The sequence below is a fragment of the Arachis ipaensis genome, chromosome B2 (assembly GCF_059453495.1).
Source record: "Arachis ipaensis isolate K30076 ecotype BB chromosome B2, ASM5945349v1, whole genome shotgun sequence".
Classification (NCBI taxonomy): domain Eukaryota; kingdom Viridiplantae; phylum Streptophyta; class Magnoliopsida; order Fabales; family Fabaceae; genus Arachis; species Arachis ipaensis.
Window position 1 is genome coordinate 3,630,909 of NC_142437.1, and position 25,037 is coordinate 3,655,945.

The 25,037-nt window shown below is 35.1% G+C and overlaps 3 protein-coding genes and 1 pseudogene across 10 annotated transcripts in view; 2 read left to right on the plus strand and 2 right to left on the minus strand.

The window, feature by feature from the left end:
* The first annotated feature begins 3,477 nt into the window (after positions 1-3,477).
* BAG6 (BCL-2-associated athanogene 6) lies at positions 3,478-8,743 on the plus strand. The gene is made up of 3 exons (XM_016325066.3): positions 3,478-3,810; positions 4,562-6,621; positions 6,885-8,743. The coding sequence occupies exons 2-3, from the start codon at positions 4,600-4,602 to the stop codon at positions 8,586-8,588; spliced, it is 3,726 nt and encodes a 1,241-aa protein (XP_016180552.1). The 5' UTR covers positions 3,478-3,810; positions 4,562-4,599; the 3' UTR covers positions 8,589-8,743.
* A 747-nt stretch (positions 8,744-9,490) lies between these two features.
* LOC107623011 (protein WHAT'S THIS FACTOR 1, chloroplastic) overlaps positions 9,491-25,037 on the minus strand; it is a 51,212-nt gene continuing 35,665 nt past the window's right edge. Inside the window, exons 1-4 of one of the 4 annotated variants that reach the window (XM_016325134.3) lie at positions 13,084-13,653; positions 12,049-12,236; positions 10,373-11,826; positions 9,491-10,158 (exon numbers count right to left, since the gene is read on the minus strand). In XM_016325134.3, the coding sequence (XP_016180620.1) occupies positions 10,447-11,766 (1,320 nt within the window). In that variant the 5' untranslated portion in view covers positions 11,767-11,826; positions 12,049-12,236; positions 13,084-13,653 and the 3' untranslated portion in view covers positions 9,491-10,158; positions 10,373-10,446. Of the gene's footprint in view, positions 10,159-10,372; positions 11,827-12,048; positions 12,237-13,083; positions 13,661-25,037 lie in introns of those variants that run through there. The other 3 variants (XM_088504604.1, XM_088504603.1, XM_016325125.3) reach the window with 3 other exon arrangements.
* On the minus strand, positions 14,178-21,855 carry LOC110268628 (putative disease resistance RPP13-like protein 1). 5 transcript variants are annotated; one of them, XR_015905091.1, is made up of 6 exons: positions 20,876-21,855; positions 20,312-20,522; positions 19,829-19,983; positions 15,487-19,175; positions 15,034-15,111; positions 14,178-14,571 (listed from the first exon to the last, which is right to left on the minus strand). XR_015905091.1 is itself a non-coding variant. In XM_088504601.1 (5 exons), exon 4 carries the CDS (start codon positions 19,141-19,143, stop codon positions 15,505-15,507), a length of 3,639 nt encoding a protein of 1,212 aa, XP_088360727.1. In that variant the 5' UTR covers positions 19,144-19,175; positions 19,829-19,983; positions 20,312-20,518; positions 20,876-21,855; the 3' UTR covers positions 14,178-15,111; positions 15,487-15,504. The 5 variants fall into 5 exon arrangements, 3 of the variants coding, with proteins under 3 accessions (XP_088360727.1, XP_088360726.1, XP_088360725.1); XM_088504601.1 differs by having other exon boundaries at positions 14,178-15,111; positions 20,312-20,518; XM_088504600.1 differs by lacking the exon at positions 15,034-15,111.
* On the plus strand, positions 23,601-24,120 carry LOC148572840 (uncharacterized; annotated as a pseudogene).

Here is a 25,037-nt window from a genome sequence, read left to right on the forward strand (position 1 = left end):
ATGCTATTAAATGAAGTAGTGCACCAAAATTGAAATACTGATTCTTAGTCAATTTGTATTTTTTTTAAAATGAGTAGTAATAATGTAACAAAATTCACATGGAAAAGATTATTTTCAAATAATATACTTTAGTTTCAAGTTTTAAAGAGTGTTTGGTAAATAAAAGAATTTTACCTAATTAAAAAAGGTTTTGAATTTCAATAATATATAGATATTCTTACAACTCTTCAAACTTGAAACATCTCTTGCCATTTTTGGTGCAGTTTTCATGGTTCAATGTCTCCCTGATTTCCATATTATTTTGTCGTTGCCTTTTCCTTTGGATTTGTATTTTGATTTTGATTTTGATTTTGTCTATTCACAACTTTTACCTATGCAAATAAACAGTTACTATTCCCCATAAATTTTGCACATTCCCCCTTGTACACCAAAAATAGGTTTTTTCTTTTCTTCTTTGAAATTTCATTATTACACCCCCAAATCTAAGCGCATATATATATATATTTGCTTTCTCCATGAATCACTCCATACCATGCATGCTTCTTGTAATTCGCATCAAGATTTTTTAAAATAAAAAATTAGTAAAATAATAAAATGAGAAGTTAATTATATATATATATATATATATATATATATATATATATATATTATATCTCTAATTTTAAGGCTAAAATGTGTCACATGTCATTTTCTCATTGTAATTGAAATCAAATATTTCCCTCCAAAATTAAAGAATTCTCCCTTCTTCTCTCTTTCTTTCTCTATCTCTTTCCCTCCAAAATTAAAGAACTCTATCTCTTATATATCATTATCAATGACTAATTACGAATTTGACAATCAAAATATACAACATAATATTCTCTAATTGTATTTAAATTAAATTAAAATTAAAATTAAAATATAGCTATATTATATATTATATTTATATATTACTAACTAATTTAATAACTAAAATATGTCACATGACACTCTCTTATTAAAATTTAGATAAAATATTTTCCTCTAAAATTAGTAAACATTCTTCATATATTTTCTTATCTACCTCTCTCTTTTTTTCTATTTTTCTTTATCCTTCCCACTCTATATATAATTTATAATTCATATTTTATATTAGTAATTTGACAAATCAAAATGTGTCACCAGATATTTTCATTATAATTAAAATAAAAAATTTTCTTAACTTCCAAAATTAACAAACTCCCTCTCTCATTCTTTTTCTTTATCTTTCTCTCTCCTTTCTCTCGTTCTTTATTTTTCTCTACCTTTAAGTTCTACGAAAAATAGAATTAACAACATAATATAATTTAAATTAAAAATATTATTATATATATATTTTTTATTTAATTTTAAATTTTTACTGCTTATCTTTTTAATATATATTTTTACTTTTTTTTAATATTTATTACATATAATTTTAAAAAAAATATTAATGTTGTGATTAAAAGTTAAAATTAAGATTCAATTATTTAAAAAAAAAATAAGTTAATTTTATAACTATCAATATAAATTTTTTTATGTTAATATCTAGTTATATTTTTATATATAGAAAAAATATTATTTTTAAATAGCAAGCATAAAAATTAATTATTTCTATTTGTACAACAAACTTAATATCTAATCAAATATAAAAATATACACGTTAAATTCTTTTAAATTTTAGATAACGAATGTTAAAATTAAGTAAAAAATTAAATTCTTTCATTTGAAAATAATAACTAAAAAACTTATTATTTAATTTTGTTTAAGACTTTGGTCTTCTTAGTCGACGGAGACTTTTGTCTCTTACGACTATTTTATAAAAGTAGTTTAATGTTATAAATTTTTTGTGTCATAATCTATAATACCAGGATCGACGTAATTTTAAAAAAATTATATTCCCGTAATAGTATTACGGGTAAAAATACTAGTATTTTACTAATTTTTTATTTTAAAAGATTTAAATTTGTGGAATTTACTCTAGCTAGTTGTGTTTTAAGCATTATTAATTAGTCATCAGTTAATTATCCAATCATGGTAGATTATAGATACTAAAAATTTGTTATTAATTAATCATTATATAGGATATATATTTAGTATTTATAAAATTTTTAATTATTCTATGATAAAAAATTTGATGATTTTACTGTGAAATATTTATTTAAGTATCTTTGTGACTGATTGATTTATTGAAAATTTATACAAATATAAAAAAATATAGTGAATAATTTGATGATTGAGTTTTTTGAATTGTTGAAGTTTTTGTTAATTATTAGTTGTTGGTATGCACATCATTATTATTATTATTATTATTATTATTATTATTATTATTATTATTATTATTATTATTATTATTATTATTATTGTTTTAATTAACGTATAATATTTATCTCATGACCTCAATGATGAAGATGCAATAATGTTAATGTACACATAATTAATATGCTTAACCAAAAAATAAAAATTGAAACAGATAATATATATGATATTTCATATTTGATTCGACAAATACCTTAATAAGACATGTGTCACGTGGCTATAGAGTTCGCATTTTTGTCACTTTGGAAGGCATTTTGTTGCAACTTGCCATGTTGAGAAATTCTAAAAGCAATTCCTATTAAAGTTATTGATTACTATCGTATTAATATACACGTTTAATCCATATTGTTATTTTTATTTATTAAATATATATAATTATGATAAATGAAATTTGATAAATATATTAAACCGGAACTAACGCCAATTTAAATAAATGTTACATTTTTTTCGGTCATGTGATTTGCATGGACTTTCTTTTTTTGGACTCGTGCATGGTCTAAGCTAGACTATCATCCTTTGCTTCTTCTCCATTTTTTGTTTCTTTTCTATCAGAATTTTTGGTAAAATATGGGCCTAAAGCCCATCTATTCTAGCAGTTACCTGTTTTTGTTATGGAAATTCTTCTTTAGAGGCCCAACTCTGTGTGGGTTAGCCCAAAAAAACACTCAAATTAATGTTTAAAAATTTCTACAAAATTTCACGACCAAAAAAAAGAGTTTACAAAATTTTAAATTAAACACTGTATTTTCAAATAAACTTATATTTTTTAAAAGCTTTTGAAAATTATTCTGATTAGATAAATTAATCCTTATATATTTTAAAACAAATTAATTTATTTTATAATAATATTCTTAGAATCAAGTTATTTTGTAATAAAATTTGTTAAACATTTTATATTTAACGCTCATAATAAAAAGTTTAATTAAAAATAAAAAGACAAATTTGAACTAATGGAATCATTCTAAACAACTTCCGAAATAATAAAAACTTGTTAACAACTAAATTATAATAATAAAAATCAATTTAGATATTTACTGGAATTAAAATTTGTACAGGAAGGTTCATTCAGTTATGTAAAATAATAAAAATAGCATAGAAGGTTCTTGACTTTGTGGATATTTATGAATTTGACACGTGGCAGCCACACGAAAAATCTAGAGCATGCGTTAGATTTTGTTGTATGAACTCGGAAACGCGCGAAGCATCTGGAACTCATTTTTTCTCTCTCTCTTTCTATTCTATTTTTAAGTTTATTTTTTTCTAATATAAAAAGGGTCTCAATTCTAAGATACAAACAATAAACAAACAAAAAAAGATTTCAGCTTTGATAATCATACACACAGAGAGAAGAACACTTACAGAAATTCTCTGCTTTTTTGGGTTGGTGGCTTGATTTTGCACTGAAAAATCTTTTCATTTGGATCGTGTGGAACCGTTTGGCTGGAGTTTGTTGCATTTCTTCATATCTTGTGTTGTGTTGTTTACTTTCTATCGTGATATAATAATAATAACAATGTAAGTTCTTATCATTCTTACCTATTCTCTTTAAGAACTCAGTTTCATTCATTCATTCATTCATGTTCTTTGTTTGTTGTGACTCTCTTGATGGGATCAATGGTGAAAATAACAAGTGTTAATAATGTATAGGAAAGAGTTAATGATGAACTGAAGCAGCTCTTTTTCATGTTTGTTAAGTATTTGTTGTTATGTCTGAGTGCTAAAATTATACAACTATTTTATGGGTACACTAAAAATTACTAAAAGGTGTTATAAAATATATTTTAGAATATAAATACACATTAAAAATAAATTAAATCACATTGTATTTGTATATAAATATATTGGTAGTTGATTTTAATGACTGATTTTAATTTATAAATAGCATTTTTAAAAATCATAATACCAATATCATTGAGATCATTCATGTTGCAGTTGGATATTGTTACACATTCTTGCTCAACTTATTTTCTTCCATGTTTAATTAATTAACTATGATTTATTAGTGTTTTGATCACCCCTTGTTCTCTTTAAGCTAAGAATATATATCTTACCGTTGAGTTGTTTTATAACAAAAATGATATTGAGAAACTTTAAGTTTCATTGTTTATAGGATAAGAATATAGTGCTTTTGCTGTTTTTTAATGGTAGCATTGAGAAGGTAGATTATTATGTCTATGTATGCAGAAGATGAATAAGTTTTGTTCCATAAAAAAGAAACGATTATAATTTGATGTTAATCCTGTTCTTATCCTCTTGTGAAATGCAGAAATATCGGATTTTGGATCAATTAACCTTGCCAAAACCATGATACCTGTATGCAGAAGCATGGACTCAACCTACCCATATCAGAGAAACCAAAATCCATATCCTCCTTTTTACTATCCTGGATTTGAGCCTAATCTCCCTCAAATGAATATGAATCCACCTAAATCAGCTTTTCCCTATGAACATCCTTGGAGCCATGGTGGTTGTTGTGGACATTACCCTAACCCAACGAATTTTTGCTGTGCTCACAACAACAATTTCCATGGCTACTATAACTACAGGCCACAACATTATCATCATCATCATGCTCCATTTCCATCTCCACCAATGTACTATTCTGGTGGTTATCAGGAACCATTCTTTGTTCCTTATGCACCACAACCACATTACACTATGGAGCTTCCTAGATATGATTATGAGAAGCATATGCCGGGAGACTATCATTGTTGCGGCTGTCCAAATCATCCATGCCATCAGAAGGAAGAGCAGAGTGTGAAGATTGAGGAGGAAGAGCCTGATAATAATGCTGGAAACAAAGTGAATAATGATGAGGCTTTGGCGCCAATTCAGACAAGGAATTATCCTTATCCATATCCAATTGTTTGGATTCCACCGGAGTATACAAGAACAAGAAACAAAGAAGCGAAAAGTGGTTCCATAGCTGAGGCGAAGGGTGAGCAGGATCAGATATCTCATGATAGGAAGGCTTCTAGTCCAATGAATTTTCAGGAACCGAGAATTTGGAATGGATGGTTACCATTTGATATGAATCACACGCCAAATAAGGTTCTTGAAGGGGATGGAAGAAGAAACAAGAACTTGGAAAGTGAGAGTAATAAAAGGGTCTATGATGATGGAAAAGGAATGAACAACAAAAACCAATGTGAAAACCAGAGATCAGAATTCCCATTTCCTATTTTTTGGATGCCTTACTACAATAAGCAAGAGGAAGTTGGAAAGGAGAACAATCATGAGAGCCATTCAAGTCCGAAATGCGTCAAAGAGGCGCCGCATACCTTCAAGTCCGTTCCGGTAAATTCTAAAGCTGATGAAGTTGTTAGAAATGGAACCATGTCAAATCCGGTTGAATCCATAGACAGAAGTGGTTCAGATGAAACAAAGGATGTTACTAATGAAAAGATCATCCCAGTTAAAGAGGTAGAATTGCATCAAGGGAGAAACAATTCAAATGAAAATGCCAAGAGAGAAAGGATTATTCCTGTGAAACAGATTGAGGAGAATGTGGCGAAGAAAGAGTCTCATGCTGGCATGGAAAAACAATCAGCATCTCCACGGAAAAATGGCAAGTTACCTCCTGTTTGTTTGAGGGTTGATCCATTACCGAGGAAGAAGAATGGCAAAAGCAGCAATGGGAGCTCAAGGTCTCCAAGTCCTCCTGCCTCAAAAGAGCATTCAAAAGCAGCAAGCGAAGCACCATCTGAAGCTCAATCAGCTGGTGTGAGTGACAAGGTTCAGGTATATTCTGATGTCAAGAGTGTTCCAAACATCAGTGAAGAAGTTAAGCCGAAAGAGCAAAATGTTCCAGTATCCGAAGGCAAGAGCAATGAGAAGCCACAGCTGGATTCAAGCCTTCTGACTTCCCCAGATGTTAGCAAGGAAGTTCAACCAAAAGAGGAAACCATCGAGGTGACTGAAAATAAGACCAATAGAGACAAGGGTGCAGATGAGAATCGTTCAGTTGGAGATACTGAAGAAAAGAAGGCACAAAATGGAGCAGAGAACATCATGGAAGAAGCTCGTAAGCCGTATGAAGCAAAGGACTCGAGCAAACCAACTGGCAAAGGTGGAAATGAGAGAAAGGCTTTATCAGATGTTGATGCAGCCATTTTAATTCAAGCTGTGTATCGCGGTTACCAAGTGAGAAGATCAGAGCCATTGAAGAAATTGAAGCAGATAGCCGAAGTCAGTAAGGAGTTGACTAATGTCAAAGCTTCTGTTCAAGCGTTTGAGCACTCTTCTGATCTACAAAATGATGAGAAGCAAAGGATTGCACTTGGTGAGAACATAATGAGACTCCTGCCGAAGTTGGATACTATTCAGGTATGTGTTACTGATGCTGTTAACTTAATATCAAATCAGCAATTTCTTTTCAATATACTTTGATTTGGTAATAACATGTTGCGTGAAGTATGTATTTGTTTCACTGTTTTTTTGATCAATGGCTCTACATTGCAATCACGTGTGATAAATGTGATTTGCAAGTGATTAGATACATATGCATTAGGAGGATTGTTAAGAGTCCTAGTTAGCTTCCTTGTCCTTGATCAATGTTATACTCACGTGGTATTCAATTTATATACCAGGGCTTGCATCCAAGTTTCAGGGAAACAAGAAAATCTCTGGCAAGAGAGCTTACATGCTTGCAAGAAAGGCTTGATTCTGTAATGGCCAAGAGATCTCAACAGCAGATGAATGAGTTCATAGACAAGAAGCCTGTTGAAGACATTTCGGAGAATTTACAGAATGAAGAACATGTGAAGGATCAACAAGAAGAAAAAGCTGCAGTAGCAAGAGAGGATTCTTCTGTGGGAATTAATGATGATATGACGGGAAAAGATAGAATTGAATTTCAGCCACCGCTTGATCCGGCATTGAATGTGGCAGCAGAACCTAATGTAGCACCAAATGAAGCAGTTGATGAATGTAACCATACAAGCGATCTTTCTGTGGAATTTGAAGCAAGATCAGAGGTTGGCAACACTCCCACAGGGATTGAGAATTCAGACACAAATGCTTTGCAAGAATTACCTGTGGGAGTCATAGACGAGGATGGTGCTGACTGTAGTTCCAAGAATGAAGAACAAAATGAGAAAGCAAAAGTAGATTCATCAGGTATCTATGGACTAAAAGAGTTGCCGGTGGGCGTGCTTGATGAAAATCCAGCTGAACTCGTGAAGGATGATGGGGAAACAAAGCTTGGAGATGTGGAATCTATTGTGGAGCTGCCGGTGGGGGTGCTTGATGAGGAAAATGCTGCATCTGAATTCAACAAAGATGATGGAGCAAAATTTTCAAAGCGGGAACTGGATCATGAAGAGGAAGTGGAAGCCATTGTGGAACTACCAGTTGGGTTGCTTGATGAGGATACAGCAGCATCTGAATCTAAGGAGAATGATGATGGAACTAAAATTTCCACGGCTCAACAACAACAACATGAAGAGTTGGAACCTATTATGGAGCTTCCGGTGGAATTGCTTGATGAAGAAGAAACGATAGAGTTTGAATCTGGGAAGCATGATAGAGATATGGAACATATAACGGAGCTTCCTGTAGGGTTGCTTGATGAAGAAGAAAAAATAAAGTCCGAACCTGTGAAGTGTGATGCCCCTGAAAAAGTTCCACCTGCCATAGAAGAGCAATGTAGTGTTGCTGCGAAAGACACTCAACTGGAGCCTGAACAGCAGATGGAAGAGCAGGAAGAGGTTCAATCTTCTGAGGAATCATCAGATGGGTGGGTGAAGGTTGAATGCTCGAAAGACGAGGAACTTAAAGGTGATGCGGAGCGAGATATAGATATAGCAGTCGAATGTGAAGAGGAAACGGGAAATGAAGCTGAATTGCCAACTATGGAGTCTGTGAAAAGGGCTGCAGAACTTGTTAGTGACTCGTATATGGAAGAGGAGTACAAAAAGGAGTTAACACAGCTTGAGGAACAAACTGAGAGTGTAGAGAAGCTTGCTGCACAAGTACCCAGTGGCAACAATGAAGACACAGCATTATCAAAAGAGGCAGATCAGGTTGCTGAACATAATGGAAAACTCAAGAATGGTGAATTATTGGAAGAAAATGAGAAGCTGAGAAATATGATGAACAGGTTGCTTGATGCTGGGAATGAACAATTGAAAGTGATATCAGATTTGACAGAAAGGGTTAAGGATTTGGAGAAGAGATTAGCAAGGAGCAAGAAGAGAATGAGGACTAAGAGGTTCAAACCAGCGTCATCATTGTCCAACATTAGTTCAAAAAATAATCTATTACAACATAGAGCTATTGATGTTGCAATGTAAAACTATTTTGGTTTAAAAGGGTGTTATGTGTTGTAAGCTTGTAATTCTGAGGTTTTGGTATGGTATGAGAGATTGGATCCTTTGTACATTTTAATGTGTCAATTTCACTTGGTGTTAAATATATGAAACATAAGTGCTAAACTTTTCGCTGCTCATTGGTATTATATTTAGATTATGCTTGCTGCATTAACTGTACTGTGTTAAAAAATGGAGATATATGGTAATTATTGATGAGACTGAAATTACAGATGGTTTGGTTAACCTATAATATAGTTGCCATAATAAGGCAGGGTATATATATATATATAACAAAGCGATGATATTATTAGTGGTTGTAAAAAAAGAAGATAAAAACTTAGGTGATATGTTAGAAAAATGTAATGCTCGAAATTGAAGAATGCTAAAATTCAAGTTAATATATCAGTAACTTTTTACCTAAGGTGACATATGCAGTTTCTTACATGTGCAATTAATATTTAACAGACCTGAACAAAAATGCAAACGGTAAGTATTCTGGCTTTAAATGCTCTAGAGAGGCCGAATTCATTTCATTTTTACTTCAGAAATTTGTTCTTTTTAAAATTTCTGTCAATAGTTTCATGTGTTTGTTCCTAGTCTCAGGACTAATCTTTTATACAAGATACTTCTTAATCCATACCAAAGTGCATATTGTTCGAGTATGATCACAAATTTCTAAAGTTTAATTATCAATAAAAGTATGATCCTCATCATGAAATGTTTGAACAAAAAGCAATCAATTTTGTGTAATTTAAGAACTCACATGATTTTCAGAAGCTGAGCTAGTAAGTGACATTCCCAGCAGAATCGAAAAGCCATCAAACACTCAAACTCCCGACCTAATATTTTTTTCAAGAAGTAGAAAGTTAGTTTATCAAGATTGGTTTTGATAACAGATTTTATTAATGAATAACGACATTACAAATGTATCCTTATTTATAAATTCATGTAATAAACTTGAATGCATTAGAAATGTTACATCTTTTTGTTTAAATTACAAGCTCCGCCACTGAATTGCAGTTTTGGCATTGTAACAGCTTTGGCAGCAGTTGAAGAACCAAAATTAAAATGAAAATACCATCGAGTAATCAAAAAACTTCTCTCCTCAAATGTGATTGACTGAATGATACCCTCTAACCCTCAAATCGCTTATCTAAATTGCTTCAATATATGATTGGATGTTGCATACCTAGATAAATTTTACCCAAGGTCAAAATGTTGAGAGCTTTAAACAGATAAGCCTAAGGATTAGGGATCGTTGATAAAGACAGGATCGATGCGTTGTGATAATCAATACTCCAGCTTAAACAGGTTCAATCTCCTTTTGCAGAAAAAGTATCATTTGTTCATTGATTGAAGCACACCAATCAACCACGAACCACTTTACTTTTGGCCTTTCAGGTAGGACCACAAGGTGTTTGTCTAACCCATGCTACAGCATTCACTAGCCATGATTATAAATTGTTTCCAGCGGGTTCTGAAACAAGGTTTAATTTGTCCAGCTATATTCTCTATCACTTGCACCTTCTTCAGATGGGCTTCATTTAAGCATCTATCAAAGAAACAAAAACAAGGACAATAATAGAGCTTAGCAACCTAACATGTTTATACTTAAATAGGCATAGAAGGTATCACAGGCCAAACTAACTTAAAAAATTTATACCTACTATCACTAATTATTTTTCTAAAAAATAAGGCAGAAAATTTGACTTAAGACACAAGGTATAAATGTGCTTGAAAAAATTGGATCATGCGGAATTACTTACCAGCCAATCAAAATAGAAAAAACGTACTTAAAAAAATCAGTGTGTGATGTTTACATCTGCACATTCTCTCAACCTCAAGAATTCTTAAAATTTCGATATTCACAGGCAATCTCTTCAACATCCATCTCAGAATTGTCCACAAGTAAAGGATCCTCATAATCCACGGAACCATGCTGCTCAAGCTGCACGTCCAAGTCCTCTACTTCAGAATCACTCTGCATCAAGCCAATATCGCCTTCTACATCAGACATGTCACTGAGTATCTCAAACTTCTTCTTCCTCCCTCTATAACCAACAAGCTTTAAGACTTTTTCCCTCCATAGGACCAAGGGGCATTTCTCAATCAGCTCCGCACCTTCATATGCTTCATTCAAGAACACACTAAACCTCTTTCCCCGCTCCGAGACATAGAAGATGCCAATGTGCTTCAGAAGAATCCTCATGAGCTTCTGAGGCATCACCATCTCCCAACGAAAATGAGTGAGGTGATCAGTGACCAATCTCTTTTCAATGGTGAAACTAAGAATCTCATGCATAACAGCAACGGCCCTCTTATCAAATTCAAGAGAACCAGCCTTGAGACCTCTTGCATCAGCATAAGGAGACAAATAAGCCCTCTTTTGAAAATCTTGAATCTTTTCACTATAACGATACACCCTTTTATAATTTGAAGGGAATTTCAAAGGGAATGGAAGTGACAGCATACCAGGGATATGCAAATTGGTAGTAGTGGATTCAGTTACACCTGTAACCTTCTCTAATTCCGTTATTGACCAATTAGGATTCCAATTCACAAGCTCCAAGCACTCAACTTGATCAATGCCATCAAAGGACTTCACAACCCTAAAATGCTGTGGATATTGGTGCACCCAATTAGCCCTAAAATCCATAGGCAACCCAAAATCCCTTCTGAAATGAGCAATCTTCTCTAACGGGAGACGCTTATCCACCGACATCATCAGCAACCTCGTAACATGTTCCGCAGCCTTATCGGAATGCTGCTCAAGAACCCTCTGTTCTTCCTCCAACAATTCCTCAGCTCTCTCCGTCAAGCCGCACCACAGCACCCCCTTGTGATCCTTGTAGAGTTCAAAGAGCTTTGGCGTCTTTCGAATGAAATCGGAGATTCTATGTGGCTTTGGGAGATTGATCTGCTTACGGTAGTTTTCAAGGGATCTAACAGGGATAATCATCTCAGGCTGTTGCTTCAGAAGCTCGATTAAGAAGAGGATTTTGGAGAGTATCTTCCACTTCTCGGTTGCGACCTCAAGATCGTTAACTCTCTTCTGCTTACTCCTGTCTTGAACCCTCTTGCTGGTCGTCATCGATCGATGGAAAAGAATTGAAGCTCCGATGAGCTTCTTCACTGAGGGGTTTATCGGAGGTTTCAGCATTTGAGGGAACTTGTACAATTATATATCACACTCAAGTCATAAAAAATTCAGCACTTTGATCTGTAATTCAAACCAACCGAAATTTTTAGTCATAATATCATCAAAATCAGAATTTTATAAAATAGAAATAAAATACTTCCAGTACCACCAGACATTCCAGTATCAAGTATCAAAAAAATAATGTTCAATTTTTTTTATATCAATAGATTGATCCAGTCTAACAAGCGCAAAAGAATAATTACATTGCAAAAGAAAATCAGTGTAGTAAAGTAATAAACTCACAAAGCAGCGACATAGAGAACTGAGAAGAATAGATAACAACAGCAGGATAGCTGTTTGGCGGTAGCATAGAGCAGTGACGACAGTACAGCGGTGCGGCGGTGAGAGAAAGCCGCGACGGTGAGAGTAGACTCCTCACTCTTGCATGCAAAGTGTTTGTAGAAATGTTTCTTACAACTTTTCTTTCTTTTCTAAAAAATGAAATAAAATAAAATTGGTCAAGGTTGCTTAGAACCTTTTTGTTTTGGACAGAGTTGCTTAGAACTTTAGAAGGCAGGAGGTTGTGCCCAAAACTGTAGCATTTGGACCCAAATTAATTGTTTTATTCTCTCATTGCCCACGCCGCTGTCTGCTACGTGGGCTAGTTTAATTCAATCAATTGCAATGGGCAAAAATATGAACTGTGATGAAGACATTTTTAACATTCTAGCAAAAAATAAAAAAACAAACAAAAAGCATGAGAACAACAATTTAACTAAACAATTTTATTCTGAGTTGCAGAGAGCATGAACTTCATTTTGAACAACAAATTCAATTATGATAATTTTCAGCAACAAAATATTTAGCTCAAAAGATGATTGACAGATTTATAACAACAAAAAAATTTATCTAAGAGATTATTTAATCAAAACAACAACAAATTCAAGGTTCTGTGATGATAATCAACAATAAATTTAACGCAGTGATATTTTTCAACAACAAAAAAAATTAGCTCAGCAATATATTCAGCAACAAATTCAGCTCATATCAATAAATTCAGCTCATTGATAATTTTCAAAGATAAATTCAACTATGATAATTTTCAATAACAAAAATTTCACTTCAAATATGATTTACGGCAACAAAAGCTTTAGCTAAATTATTATTTCAGTAACACAGCAATTAATTCAACCCCTAATGATAACAATCAGCAACAAGTGATGATTTTCAGCAATAAAAATTTAGCTCAATGATATTTTTCAGCAACAAATTCAAAATATCGTGATGATTTACAGTAATAAAATTGAAAAAGAAAGAATATGGCCAAAAGAAGCTCACCTGTACAGGGACCAACTGACGGCCGATGACGGTAACAACCACCAGCCAAGGGACCAGATGCTGGTTCCGTCTACTTCTGTCGCCGGCAAAGACGAGCGAAGGGAAGGCGACTAATGAGTGCGAGACGGTGACGACGCAGAACGCGAGGACGAGCTTGACTTCGACTCTCCGAGACAGTGAGTGCGAGACCGAGAGAGCTTGAGCTTGGGTGAGAGATTGACTAGGGTTGGGTCAGGGCTTCTTCAGAGTTCAGAGAAGTGAGTGAGAGCGCTTCAGAGTTGGGATGGGGTCCTTGAACGACGCCGGTTTCTGGGTTTTTTTTTAAAATCAAGCATGACCCGGTCCAAAAAATAAGAATGAAGACACAGCTTGCTGTACTAGTAACCATTGTTAAGTCAATGAGTAATAGCTCAAATGACATAGACTCCCCATACTCAATTAAGAGGTTGCGGGTTCGAGTCTCCTATCTTTTCAAATGTGCCAATGAGTTATAGCTCAAATGACATAGTCTTCCTATACTCAATTAAGAGGTTGCGGGTTCGAGTCTCCTATATTTGGTAAAAAAAAAAAAAAAAAACCAGTGTTAACAATGAAGACACAGCATTATCAAAAATAATTCCTGAGAGTTTGAACTCATTTCATTTTTACTTCAGAAATTCCTTGTTTACGCTTATTCTTTCTAGAATTCCTCTCTAACTATAGTTCCATGTGTTTGTTCCTAATTTCAGCCTTTCAGGATTAATCTTTTGCACAAGATACTTCTTAAGAAATATTTCCCAGCAAATAGAAATCCTCTAATACAATAATTATTATATTTATATATGAAATCTCATGAATGCATATATAGTGTCTCATATAAAATTATATAAGTATTTTCTTTCTTTCTTTTTTTTTTCGAAAAGAAGAACTTCTGTTTCAAAACCACACAAGTTAGCAAAACTTTTCAATTTTAGAAACAGAACATATTGATTTGGCAAATATCTCATCAATTGGAATAGCTGCTTGGAGAATAATTGGAGTAACAATACACAAAACAGTGACAATGATCGAATAACAAAAGCCAAAAAAGTAAAAATAGAAACAAGAGACCGAAATTTTAACGTGGAAAACCTCTTAATGTGAGACATAAAAATTACGGGTCATTCGAACTAAAACAGAAGTACCACTAAAATTAAGTAAAGATACAAGAGAATCTCAAATAAGTGCACAAATCAAATGCTTACATTAAGTCAAAACAATCAAGCGCCAAAGCATATAGATGTGAACCAAAAACATGAAAAATTTACAAACCACAATTGGTTTGATATATGTCCAAACTCCAAACTGCACACACCATTGAGTGAAGTTGATAGGAACGAAATTGTTGCTGATGGCATCACTACAACTTCTTTGACTACTTCAGGTACATGATTGTCATCTTCAAATATGGAAAGCATATTCTTTGAATCTTGACTGCATTAGCTACATACCTTCATCACCTTGGGAAATCTGTTTGATAAGGTGCCCAAATCCAGAAAGGAAGAAATAGTTATTATTACAGAACCTTTTCTAAGTATTAGAAGTAGATTATTAAAGGCATATCTACTACTAATTATTCAATCTATGGGCAAAAAACTTAACACCTTATGCATGCTGACTCCTTTCACTATCCTACATGAATCTTGTAACAACAGCAACTCCATGATCATAAAGAATTGACAAAAACAGAAACACAATTTTATAACTCTTTTCTTTCCACAAATCAAGTTATAATTTATTTTTTCTCTGTGCAAAAAGCAAAAAAGAAAGAAAATTATAGAGGAATAGAAAAATCTAGCAACAACAACCAAAGCTTTTCAATAATGAGTGTCACCAACTTTCTCCATCATATCTTTGCTTTTCAATAACTTGAAGCCAAAATCAGAAAACACAGAGTTTCTGTTTCCCAATACATCAATCGAGCTTAATTACCACCTCAAATGAACTTAGAATTAGATGAAGATGTATAGCCAATGTATAGGATTACATCTTGATATGTGCATAAGCTACCTGCAGAAGATTGTAAAAATATTAAATTTGATACATCCATTTGTTTAAAAATAAACACCCAACTGTTGGATACACAAAAAATACGATTTTTTTAAATGTGATTTTTTGAATAAAATATGAGAGTTAACAAGTATTACAGATAACAATGGCTGTTTCCTAGAGTAAGAAAGGATATTTCTTTAACTAGAACTGCAAACTGAGAGCTTTCCCGATAAACAAAAGAAAAGAATGCAAATTTTCCAGTTGGCATATGAGTTCATGTGGTTAATGTTGTTTATAGAAAGAGAAAAAAATTGACTTGAAGGAAAAGGAAAACTTATGCATGTGTGAATTTAATTGTGGGTAGCATGACAAATATGAAGGTTAGAGAATTACCTGCTCAGAAACCTCTACTCAGAAAATTTGCTTGCCATCGACTTGAATGGTGGGGATGTGGGAAATTTTCGACCAAATTTGTTGATGCTTGTTCTTGCAGTGTTTGGCCAGCAAATCACAGTAGTCAATTTTGAGTATTAAGAGAGAGGGAGGCAGCTTTTCTCCTTCCATATTGTTCAGCTTCATACAGAACCCAATGTGTAGTTGTTGGAGGGAGGTGAGACGGGGAAGCTGGTTGCACTTCAATGTCTCCAGATTATCGAACCCCCATATCTTCAGAGTGGTAAGGGAGGGAAGGCGAGGCAGCGAACCCACCTCTGGGTATGACTTTATTCTGCTCTCCCTGCCATCACCATAAATGGTGAGATGAGTGAGGTTGTCCAAGTTGCCCAACCATGATACAACCCCCAGTTGTTGCCGGCAACCTCCTACACTAAGCTCTTCCAGGTTAGGCAGAAAACCTCTCTCTGGTAACCAACAAATCTTTGGGCAACCTTGTATGTCAAGAGACTGTAAATTTGGGATGCCACGTGGCAATGCATCCAACTTGTTGCAATTTGTGATGCTGAGATGTTGAAGAGCAGCATGTGGTGGCTCTGACATTGAAACTGATTCCACATTCTCACACTGTGTTATCTCGAGATTCTTGAGTTTGGGAAAGGCATCCAACGACAATGAGGTCAGTGAATCACAGCTTTCATATATTTGTAGATCTACCAAATCATATTTCTGTTGTTGCTGGAGTAATTCAATTTGGCTGCACCTATATATTCTAAGTTTTTGCAAAGATTTGGGTAAACAATTGCCCCCCAACGGCCCCAAGGATACAACAGATGAACACTTGCAGATTTGTATTTCTTGGAGGGAAGTTAGATGGTGGATGATCCTTGTCTTAAATGCACACTCCGCCACACATTCAAATCCACTAATTGATAACCTATCCCCATCGAGTGTCATCTCTTTACCCCATCCTGCATCATCTACTTCTTGTATTTTCAGTTGGCGCACTTTGGAAACATCCGATGAGGAAGAAACGATTCTCATTAATACCTGATTAACCATATCTCCGTTCAACATTGGACACCCTCTTATAAGAAGGCTCTTAAGCTGAGGAAAGGCTTCTGAGTCAGGTAAGTGCCACTCCTCCCAACTTGGCATATTATAAAATATCAATTCCTCCAGTGAGGAAAACGGTGCAATAGGCGAAGAATGTTGATGGCCTTCATTCTTGTAAAACTCCTTGCCAATGCTCTTCAGCTCATCAAAACTTTCGATGCACAGGGACTTAAGAGAAGGCAGCTGTCCAAGTGAAGGCAGCATACAGCAATTCTTGCAGGACGCCAGAGTTACACGTGTCATATTTTTGTAGGAACAGCGCCCCAACCAGTCGGAAAATATTGTACCCTTGTATCCCTTGATTTGCAACTCCTTCAAGCCAGTGTCCGGTTGCAAGCTGTGGAGGATATCTTGTTCATTAGTATGTGTGTTTGAAACTATATCATCACTTGAAGACCATTCCAACAATAACTCCTCAATGTGCTTCTTATCTGTTATCCTTGCACTCCTTGCCTGATTGGCATCAACCACATTCTCCAATTTCTGAATCTCAAGTGATCCATGAAGATTTAAAAGCCCTCCTAACTCTTCGATTCTTTTGTCTTCTTGCTTTCCCACCACAAACTTGCTTAAAACGTGCAACTGTTTTAATTTGCCCATTCCTTTTGGCATTTCTTTCAGAGGAGTACCCTTTATATTAAGATGCCGCAAATTCACAAGATTATACATGCCATTGGGCAGCATAGTCAGCTTTGAACAACCTTCTAACTTTAAAGTTTGTAGATTGCACAAGTTGCATAATGACGGTGGCAATACCTCAATATCACTCCTAGAAAGATCCAAATAGCGCAGTTGGATCAATTTAGCTATTGAATCAGGATATATAGGGAGTATATCAAAGGATACAACTCTTAGGTATTTATTCTTTGACAATATGTCACATGGTAATGTTGCGCGTGCTTTCCAGAAACCAGCTCTATGATTGGTATACAGTAAGGTCCTCAAAGATTCTATTTTATTAGAGGAGCATGTTTTCTCAGGGATTGAATCACCGTATGACAAATGACGAGTTAGAATACTCATTTCTTCCTTTTCACCAAGTTCTTCAGATAGTCTACAACAAAATTTTCCAGCAAGAAAAATTGCCAAGTCATGCATGAGATCATGCATTACGAAATACTTCTCACGATCGTTATTGACCTGCTTGAAAAATAGTCTTGAAGCCAAATCATCAAAACACTCGCAACCAACTTCTTCTAGAGTCTGTCCCCTGCTTCGTGGTCGCAAAAGATCTTCAGCCATCCATAGCAAGATTAATTCATCTTTATCAAGTTTATAATCTTTGGGATACAATGAACAATAAACAAAGCAACCTTTTAAATGAGTAGGCAGATGATGGTAACTTAATAACAATGCAGGAACAATCTTGCAATTTGCCACAGAAAATTCCCAAATGTCACTCGATAGTATTTTATTCCATTCTTCAACACGACGCTCTGAGCGCAACAAGCGACCAAGTGTTTCTGCAGCTAATGGCAAGCCATCACACCTCTCGACAATCTTTCTACCTATTCCTTCCAGTTCTGAGCTCCCATTTGATTTAGGAAAGGATGCATTATCCGCAAAAATAGACCAACAATAATCATCTGACAGTTGATTGAGGGTGTAAGAGTTATAGTGTTGGACTATTCGACCAACATTTACCATGCGGGTAGTTAGAAGAATAGTGCTTCCCTTTGTCCCATGTTGAAAAGGGGTGATAAAACTATTCCACTTGTCAGCATCTTCACTCCAAACATCGTCCAAAACAATGAAGAACTTCTTTTCTGACAGTTTTTCCTTCAAATATTGTTGAAGTAAATCAAAGCCGTCAAGACTACAAACACCTGAAGAGATCCCCTTTATAACATTCTTAGTAGTCTCAACAACATCAAAATTTTCAGAAACACAAATCCATGCTTTCAGATCAACCCCGTCCATCAAATCCTTATTGTTGTAGAGCCATTGTGCTAAAGTAGTTTTACCAACACCGCCCATACCAACAATAGAGATGACGGACAAGTTATGATGATTGTTGTCATTGAGCATCTTGATTAGTGCCTGTTGGTCACTATCCCTGCCGAACACATTCCCCTTCACAAGAGAAGTGGATGGAGGTCTCCATGAAGAGCTTCCTGTTTGAATCTCTCTGAGACCAAGGGTATCTTTGCGTTTCTCAAGATCTACTATTCTTTCAACCACCTCTTCTATCTTAGTCACCATCTTCCTACCAGACAGATCAAGGAAGTGAGGAAGACGAATGTGTACCTTGTTTCGAATTTCAGCTTTGATGAAGACACGGTCCAGCAAGTCATCAGCAGTGTAGAGAGCATCTTTGAGACTATCAAGCCACTCCCTCACGAGTTTGTGTCCAAACTGCTTCTGCTCAGCATCAGCAGCCAGAGCTTTGGCAGCCAAGATAGCAGTCTTCAGCCTGTCAACCAATTTCCGATCCAGCTTCTTGCCCACCACCAAGTTGAGAAACTCAGATGAAATGAGCCGGTCAAGAACAACGTTGGCCAAGCCATTAACTAAAGCTCCAACCACAAGTGCTTCAGCCATGATATGATACAGATCTCAACAACAGCGAACTACTGAGTGAGAGATTGGAATTTTCAGAATGTAACAAAGAGAGAGCAATGGTGCAATAATGTTTGCAAGGTATTCACTATGCAGCAATAGGCATACAGCGAGATTCAAATAATTCCCAGCAGTGGAGTGCAAAGCTGGCTTTTCACGTTACTTCATTTTTATATTCTTCTTTGAAGGATGAAACAGAGTATTCAAATAGCAAAAGGGTGACCAACTTAAACTAGTCTTTGTGGAAATTAATAAACTATATAATGGTGGTGTGAGGTTAAAATGGGGTTGGTAATAGTGTTTACTCATTGGCTTCACGTGCTAGCTGTCTTCAAGGTCACTTTTCAATTTTAGAAACACAACATATTGATTTGCCAAATGCCTAATCAATTGGAATAACTGCTTGAGAGAATAATTGGGGTAACAATACACAAAACAGTGACAACGATCGAATAACAAGCCGAAAAAATAAAAATAGAAACAAATCAAATAAAACAGTACCACTATAATTAGAGTAAGGATACAAGAGAATCTCAAATAAGTGCACAAATCAAATGCTTACATTAAGTAAAAAACAATCAAGCGCCAAAGCATATAAATGTGAACCAAAAACATGAAAAAATTACAGAACCACAACTGGTTTGATATATGTACAAACTGCACACACCATTGAGTAAAGTTGATAGGAACAAAATTGTTGCTGATGGCATCACTACAACTTCTTTGACTACTTCAGGTACATGATTGTCATATTCAAATATGGAAAGCATACTCTTTGAATCTTGACTGCATTAGCTACATAACTTGGTCACCTTGGGAAATCTGTTTGATAACGTGCCCAAATCCAAAACGGAAGAAATAGTTATTATTACAGAACCTTTTCTTAGTATTAGAAGTAGCTTATTATAGGCATATCTACTACTATTTATTCAATCTACGGGCAAAAACTTAACACCTTATGATGCTGACTCCTTTCACTATCCTACATGAATCTTGTAACAACAGCAACTCCATGATCATAAAGAATTGACAAAAACAGAAACACAATTTTATAACTCGTTTCTTTCCACAAATCAAGTTATAATTTAGTTTTTCTCTGTGCAAAAAGCAAACAAGAAAGAAAATTATAGAGAGGAATAGAGAAATATACCAACAACAACCAAAGCTTTTCAATAATGAGTGCCACCAACTATCTCCATCATGTCTTTGCTTTTCAATAACTTGAGCCAAAATCATAAAACACAGAGTTTCTGTTTCCCAATACATGAATCCAGCTTAATTACCACCTCAAATGAACTTAGAATTAGATGAAGATGTATAGGCAATGTATAGGATTACATCTCGATATGTGCACAAGCTACCTGCAGAAGATTGTAAAAATATTAAATTTGATACATCCATTTGTTTAAAAATAAATACCCAACTGTTGGATACACAAAATATACGATTTTTTTAATAAAATATGAGAGTTAACAAGTATTACAGATAACAATGGCTGTTTCGTAGAGAAATAAAGGATATTTCTTTAACTAGAGCTGCAAACTGAGAACTTTCCCGATAAACAAAAGAAAAGAATGCAAATTTTCCAGTTGGCATATGAGTTGAAGTGGTTAATGTTGTTTATAGAAAGAGAAAAAAATTGACTTGAAGGAAAATTTATGCATGTGTGAATTTAATTGTGGTAGCATGACAAATATGAAGGTTAGAGAATTACCTGCTCAGAAAATTTGCTTGCCATCGACTTGAATGGTGGGGATGTGGGAAATTTTGGACCAAATTTGTTGATGCTTGTTCTTGCAGTGTTCGCCCAACAAATTACAGGCATGAATTCGAAGTAGTAAGAGAGAAGGAGGCAGCTCTCCTTCCATAATCTTCAGGTTCAAACAGTACTCAATGTGTAGTTGTTGGAGGGAGGTGAGGTGGAGAAGCTCGCTGCACTCCAATGTGTGCAGATTATCAAACCAGCTTATCTGAAGAAAGGTAAGGGAGGGAAGGCGAGGCAGCGACCTTCAATGACTCTAGTATGCCCTTCTTATAGCCGTTGCCTGAGATGGTGAGATAAGTGATGTTGTCCAAGTTGCCCAACCATGATAGATCCCTCAGTTGTTGCTCGCAAAATCCTATCCTAAGCGCTTTCAGGTTAGGTGGCAAACCTCCCTCTGGCAACCTACAAATGTTTGGGCAACCTCGTATGTCAAGATACTCTAAATTTGGGATGCCACGTGGCAATGCCTCCCACTTGTCGCAATTTGTGACGCTGAGATATTGAAGAGCAGCGTGTGGTGGCACTGACATTGAAACTGATTCCAGATTCTTACACTCTCTTATCTCCAGATTCTTGAGATTGGGAAAGGCATCCAACGACAATGAGGTCAGTGAATCACAACTGTATTCTATTTGTAGATCTACCAAATCATACTTGTGTTGTTGCTGGAGTAATTCAATTTGCCTGCACCTATACATTGTGAGCTTTTGCAAAGATTTGGGTAAACAATTTCCCCCCAAGGATACAACAGACAAACACAATGAGATATGTAGTTCTTGGAGGGAAGTTAGATGGTGCATGATCCTTTCCTTAAATGCACACTCCACCACACATTCAAATCCACTAATTGATAACATATCCCCGTCAAGTCTCAAATGTTGAATACACCAAAGACAAAAAAATTTCCTATTTGACAAATGAGATATGAACACAAATATTGTATTCAGAAATACTGAATTAATGTATTTTATATTCTTTCTGATAGAAAAGACACAGAAACACTAATAAGAGACAATTTATTTTTTTCATTTTTTCTTTCATTATTCCTATCAAATTTTTATAATGATATTTTTTTTATTTAATTTTAAACATATATTAGTCAATGCTGCATTATTGGTTTCTTTAATTAGTGAAAAAGACGGAGACATCATTTTGTGATGAAGTGCATATAAATCAAGCTAATCAAGTAATCATAAACTTGCATTCCACCTTGCCAACGAGCTATAGCTCAAATGGCATAATCTCTCCATCCTTACTTAGAGGTCTCGGGAGTTCGAGTCTCTCCTAACTTTGGAAAAAAAAAAAAACTTGCATTCCATCTTAAGAAGGATGGTACATATACGTTTGAAATTGAACTGCAACCAAGATATCTTTCTCTAACTGACTAACTGACATGCATGCATACATGCTAAACTCATGAGAATGAGATCAATATTTTGTCACAGATTCTTGGCAGAAGCATGCCCTTTGTTTATGGAACCTTCAGGAACACAAATATCCAGGAGTTGGAACAAGCAACAGCATATATGCCAAAGAAACCGGCGAGTCCGATTGAGCTGAGCATCACAGGCAGTGTGCATGTGACAATTATGCTTCCAATCCATAACACTAGAGCGCATATAACTATGCAGAGGCCGCACACCCTTGTTGGAAAAATCTCAGAGCAGAGTAAGTTTGGAATTGGTCCATAGGCCATCTTAAAGCAGCAGAAACAAAAGCATATGCGAGACTATCAACACAGGAATCGCGGCGAGTAGTAGTTGCCTGCATATTAAGGAATCTGTTTTTAACAAGTAGACAACAAACAGAAGCAGATAGAAAGATGCTTAAAAAGTGTACTTTTTTCAAAGTATCCTAAAACATAATTTGAACCTTCCATTTCATGAAGCAAGTATTTAGCCAACTCTGGTGGCCAATTTGAAGGGTTAAATTTTGAGATCCCCAGAGTGTCTTCAAAATGATAACAGAAATACACAACTAAACAGGTATTAAACTGCCAAACCAAAAAAAAAAAAAAAAAGCGTACCATCTTCCTGAGATATCTATGAGCCTCATGCTTAAAGCTATACCAGGAAGAATCAACAAGGTTGTGACAGCACTGATTAGGAATGATGTAGATTTGGAGCTAATGCCAGCAAGGAAGTTCAACCAAAAGAGTAAACCATTCAGGTGACTGAAAATAAGACCGATGGAGACAAGGGTGCAGATGAGAATTGTTCAGGTGGAAATACTGAAGAAAAGAAGGCACAAAATGGAGCAGAGAAGATGATGGAAGAGGCTAGTAAGCCGAATGAAGCAAAGAACTCGAGCAAACCAACTGGCGAAGGCAGATAGGAGAGAAAGGCTTTATCAGATGTTGATGCTGCCATTTTAATTCAAGCTGTGTATCGCAGTTACCAAGTGAGGAGATCAGAGCCATTGGAGAAACTGAAGCAGATAGCCGAAGTAAGTAAGGAGTTGACTAATGTCAAAACTTCTATTCAAGCGTTTGAGCACTCTTCTGATCTACAAAATGATGAGAAGCAGAGGATCGCACTTGGAGAGAATATAATGAGGCTCTTGCTGAAGTTGGAAACTATTCAGGTATGTGTTACTGATGCTGTTTACTTAATATCAAATCAGCAATTTCTTTTCAATATACCTTGATTTGGTAATAAAATGTTGCATAAAAAGTATGTATCTGTTTCGTTATTTTTTTTGTTTCAGTCACCACTTGATCCGGCATTGAACGTGGCAGCAGAACCTAATGTGGCACCAAATGAAGCACCACTTGATGAGGATATTGCAGCGTCTGAATTCAACATGGATGGTGGAACAGAAATTTTAAAGCATGAACCAGATCATGAAGAGGAGGAAGTAGAACCTATTATGGAGCTTCCAATTGGATTGCTTGATGAAGAAGAAACAATAGAGTCCAAATCTGTGAAGCGTGATAACGTATAATGGAGCTTCCGGTGGGGTTTCTTGATCAAGAAGGAACAATAGAGTCCGAACTTGTGAAGCATGTTAAGGCTGAAGCAGTTCCACCCGCTGTAGAAGAGGAATGTAGTGTTGCTGCAAAAGACACTCAACCGGAGCCCAAACAGCAGATGGAAGAGCAGGAAGAGGTTCAATCTTCTGAGGAATCATCAGGCTGGGTGAAGGTTGAGATCTCGAAAGAAGAGGAACTCAAAAACCGAACGCATTGATTTGGCTTTGATAACAGATTTTATTAATGAATAATGACATTTTACAGATGTCTTTATAAATTCATGTAATAAACTTGAATGCATTAGAAATGCTACATCTTTTTATTTAAATTTACAAGCTCCACCACTGATTTCAGGTTTTGGCATTGTAACAGCTTTGGCAGCACTTAAAGAACCAAAATAAGTTGATATTTAATTATTTAATGTACATTTAGTTTAGCATATACATTAAAAAATAAGAAAGGTAGAAACACCACCTTCCCTGAACTACATACAATTCCTTCTCAAACCAAGCTATTATCATCTTGTTTTCTTACTCCAACCAAAATAGAAGTAAATTGTACAGAGGAAAAGAGTAACTATACCAACCTGAAAGCTAAAATAACAGAGCACCACTTTTGATGAACTTTGGATTGAATGAAGATAATTTAGATATGGTTACCAAACCTCAATACGTACTTCCTGAAACACAAATTAAAAAATATTTCTAAGACTTAAAAGTGTTTGTCATCACAGAAACCACACACACAATTATGTGAAAACCTCGTGAACACAATTGGTTTGATATACGTACAGAACTGCACACACCATTAAGTGAAGTTGATAGGAACGACATTGTCGCTGATGGCATCAATGCAACTTCTTTTACTACTTCAGGGAAATGATTGTCATCTTCAAATATGGAAAGCATATTCTTTGAATCTTGACTGCATTAACTACATACCTTGGTCACCTTGGGAAATCTGTTTGATAACGTGCCCAAATCCAAAAAGGAAGAAATAGTTATTATTAGTTTATTACAGAACCTTTTCTTAGTATTAGAAATAGCTTATTATCCGCATCTACTACTATTTATTTTATGTAAGATTCAATCTATGAGCAAAATACATATACACCTTATGCATGATGATTCCTTTCACTAT

Excerpts from the sequence above, each read along its gene's own strand:
- LOC110268628 (XM_088504601.1), bottom strand. The coding sequence starts at position 19,143 with ATGGCTGAAGCACTTGTGGTTGGAGCTTTAGTTAATGGCTTGGCCAAC.
- BAG6 (XM_016325066.3), top strand. The coding sequence starts at position 4,600 with ATGATACCTGTATGCAGAAGCATGGACTCAACCTACCCATATCAGAGA. Across the intron at positions 6,622-6,884 it reads CGAAGTTGGATACTATTCAG|GGCTTGCATCCAAGTTTCAG; the intron begins GTATGTGTTACT and ends TTTATATACCAG.